We start from the raw sequence: 4,139 nt of genomic DNA, 5'->3' as shown, positions 1-4,139 counted from the left end.
AGCAGGCTGGGCCATGACTCCAGGCCCGGAATGGGCCGCTCCATGCGACAGCTGCTGGGCCGGACCAGAGAGCCTCCTCTCTCTCCCTCTGCACCTCCTCTTCCTCCTCCTCCTCCTCCTCCTCCTCCTCCACCTCCTCCTGCTCCTGCACTCTCCAGTGTCTCTGCACGAGCCATCTCAATGGCAGCCTGTTGGACCGACAAGGAGACACACGTAAACAAAAGCGATGTACAGTTGCATCAAACATATCAACATAAATGCACACACATGGAATGGTGACCGTTAACATACATAATAAGATGATGAACATCAGCACTTTTATGCAAGTTCTGCATCGGAATCTGAAATGATCTCAATATAATTATTGATAAAAAAAAATAAAAAAAAAGCATGATAAAAAAAAAAATTGGGGGGGCTCTATCAATTTTCAATAGTATCCGTCTGCGTCCTGCAAGACGGAGAAGTGACTTGTAGTAGGCGTAAATTGTAGTAGGAGGCGTGTCTTGTACTTTTCTAAATCGCGGAAGTGATCAGTACGTAGCAGTGGTGGGTGCGCGGGTATATACATGACCGCAACTCTGACCTCAAATATTAGGCCTGATATAAAAAGAATGCACCCGACCCGCTCATTTAAAAATATGCTCTTGATAAGCTTAATCATAGCATTAATGGCTTACTGAAACTGACATCCCTGAGTCATATGCATTTAAGAAAATAATTTACAGATTATTTAAAAGACACGCCTCCTCCTACTACAAGTTACGCCTACTACAAGTTACGCCTCCGTCTTGCAGGACGCAGACAGACCCTACTCTACATTTTTGGGAATTCTCCATTTGACCTACCGACCTATATTCAAACCGACCGCTAGGCGGGGCAAATTGCCCGCTGGCTCACAGCGTCGGGCCAGTGTTTGTAAACAAATCTGTGCCGACAGTGCTGGGCGTGAACATGCGTGCCGACTCAAAACCCGTCAACACGCACGCACGCGCACACACACAGGCACAAACAAACGCACGTGCACACACACACACACACACACACACACACACACACACACACACACACACACACACACACACACACACACACGGACATATTCATATACACACTCACACACGATCATAACCCAAGTAGGGAAGTCAGCATAGCGCGGCAAACAACGTCAGTCTCGCGACCGCCGAAAGAACCAACCGAGGGAAAATGTCAACATGCTGATCGAGTAGGACAGTACCAGATACATCGATTGTACGTTATAACAAGTTTAAATAAATGAAAATAGCCAATCGTTTATTTCCCTTTACACCGGGTTGAACACACACTATTTGAATCGCCGGCCTTTAACAGCTTCTTCGCAGATTCTGGACAGCTCCATCCCGTGATTACCAGGGGGTTGGTGGTATAAATTAGGCCTGTAATGAGCCTTTTTTGGACTTAAATGAACATTAACAACTGCCCAGCATACTACCGACCTGAAGTCAACGCGTCGACTACACGTGCTTAACAAATGAATCATTAAACATAGGCCACTTTGAAACTTAGTATTAGTACAAAACATTGAATGGATAGTCGTCCAACAAGGTGAACGAAAAGCTTGGTATGTTAACTTAAAACGAATAAATAAATGACAAGAGAGCCAGGTCACAACATGCAATACATAACATATAATACTAAACCGAATTGGTGGGTATTAACCTAAACCTACTACTGTGTATAAGATTGAACTAAGATAGCGGTATTTGAGTGCTGGACGGATGGAGATGCTACTCCGGCTTTTTTACAAAACCCAGCCGTCCAGCTCCTCCGCCGCTACTGTAATGTACTGTACTCACTTGGCGTGTATGGCGATCCGTGGTGAGAAATTATCTGTCCGCGGGTCACTAACCGATGGTAACAAGTGGACATCGGACGCAAAATCTGCCAAACAAACAGCGGACGATGATTCAAGCCGTGGTGAAGCGCCCGAGGTGAGAATATAATAAACAAGGTCCACTTAAGAAAACCATTCCACGGTATACGTCCCTCTGGTTTGTTTGCTTTTTCGAATCGTCGATTAGGCGCGAATTAGGCGATAATCAGTCTTCGTTTATAATTCCACGCAATAGTGTCAACAGTCAAGTTTATGGTACGGGAGAGTGATCGTCCCGAGATGCTGTCGTGACTTGCTTGTGGTGAGAGCTCTTCAATGTGGTAGTCCTGGCAGGCTTTCACTCACTGGTGTCTTTGCTCGCCACGCCCTCTCTCGCTGTTCAAAACAAGTGCTGACATGCTTTCTCGCTGCCCGCCCCCCCCCCCCCCCCCCCCCCCCTCCCCCTCCCCCTCCTCCTACTCCTCCTCCTCCTCCTCCTCCTCCTCCCGATCCTGTCTGCTCCCCTCCCCTACCCACAACTCTCCGCATCACGCACTAGAAGTTGGATGCGACATGTAGTCGGACCGTCATCAAGATTGGGCAATGCACGCACGTTGTTGTGTGATGTGATGATCTATTAATTGTGTTTGATGTGTAGCGTCTGCCGTTTGAATTCAACCCTTCATCGTCTTACCTCCGGACACACGAACTTGTGGCCACCCTCCCTCTCCCCCACACTCCCACACACGCACGCATACGCACATACACATACACACACGCACACACACACACGCGCGCACACACACGTCACACACGCACACACACACCCACACACACACACAAACACACGTTCTCTCTGGTCTGTTTTTCAAGATTACCATCAACAACACTTGTCAAACCAAACCACACTGCACTCTTCCCTGTTCTTTTCTCTTGCACAATCATATATTGTAACTATTGGGCATGCTCAATGATGAACTATTGGTGATTCAAGTTCTGCTTTTCTAGTTACCAAATGCGTTATTTTTGTGATTGTTCTTTATTTTTCATTATGTTCATGTATGTTACATGGAATCTCGCCACACGACTGGACACCTTTTATTTTAGTTGTGCTTGTTTTGTAATTGTGCATTGTTGCTATAAATATAGCCAAGTTCAGGCAACACATTTATTTATAGATTACAGATAGTCTTCGGAGAACTGAGAATTATTCTAAGTCATTTGTGAACGTGTCATTACAATTAGTCTCACTGCAACTGTTACATCCAAACCACGACGCCGTCGAACGGTGTCATCAACATTTGGCCAGTTGAGCCCTTTGAGACTGTAATGTGATTAAGGGCTATCCAAATACAATTGAATTGAATTGATTTTTAACCTGGCATACTTCTAGGCTTCACCGGTTAACCTGGCGTGCCTTCAGTAGACTACAACTGTTAACATGGCATCGTCTGGACGGATAATAATATATATAAGATTAAGGGATTAAAGGAAGATTACATTCAGATGAATCAGTAAATGATATGATAATTCAAGCAAGTTGATTCAAATGATATATTAATAACATATTTGGTCGAAATATTCTATGCAGTCAGTAGTTGTAGTCATGTATCAAGTTGTTTGTGTTTCTGTGTCCAGCACAATATAAATTCATACTTCTGATATGCAATTTACATGTTATGTATGCCATTTTGCCTGCCACGATTATGAATAGACACAATAACTAATGGATTGATCTTCAATAAAACTGCAGTTTTAATTAGTTGACACCACAACAAGTCAAACTCACTGGTTAAACTCTCGGCCAAATTAGCCTCATGCCGTTATCTGAGAACCCATAACATTAGCATCACAAAGAGCATCACATGGCCTGCCCCCACCGCCGGCCCCTCTGACCCCTGCAATGATCCCCCTCTCAGTCAAGCGACCCCCCCATCAGCTGCAGGGGCATGGGAGAACGGGGGAGGGGTGTGTGGGGGGGCCGGGGGGGGGTGGTTGTTGTTAACTCGACTGGAAATGGCAGCTTGTCCTCGGACCCCCCCCCCTCCCTCCCTCCCTCCCTCCCTCCCTCCCACCCTTACCATCCTTCCTTCCTTCCTTCCTCCACCCAGGTACATGTCTGGGCGAGCATCCTTCACCAGGAAGGACGGACCGAGGAACAGAGGAGAGACTGTTGTCGGGGGACGGGTTCACATCTGCCGGTTGAACAAAGCGGGGCATGTGACTTGAGGGTTTGTCGGTTTAATTCCCCGCCAGATAATAACGCTACATACCGATGGTGCACTAAGAC

The 4,139-nt window shown here is 46.3% G+C and overlaps 1 protein-coding gene across 1 annotated transcript in view; it reads right to left on the bottom strand.

Moving 5' to 3' along the window:
• Nucleotides 1–2,254, bottom strand: part of LOC115560765 (glucosidase 2 subunit beta) — a 10,843-nt gene extending 8,589 nt beyond the window's left edge. Inside the window, exons 1-2 of the mRNA XM_030380296.1 lie at nucleotides 1,833–2,254; nucleotides 1–188 (exon numbers count right to left, since the gene is read on the bottom strand). The exon at nucleotides 1–188 is cut by the window's left edge and continues 242 nt beyond it. Of these exons, the coding sequence (XP_030236156.1) occupies nucleotides 1–176 (176 nt within the window). The 5' untranslated portion in view covers nucleotides 177–188; nucleotides 1,833–2,254. The remainder of the gene's footprint in view (nucleotides 189–1,832) is intronic.
• Between the last annotated feature and the right edge of the window lie 1,885 nt (nucleotides 2,255–4,139).

Source organism: Gadus morhua, chromosome 16 (assembly GCF_902167405.1).
Source record: "Gadus morhua chromosome 16, gadMor3.0, whole genome shotgun sequence".
Classification (NCBI taxonomy): Eukaryota; Metazoa; Chordata; class Actinopteri; order Gadiformes; family Gadidae; genus Gadus; species Gadus morhua.
This window is presented reverse-complemented; position numbering and strand designations above follow the sequence as displayed.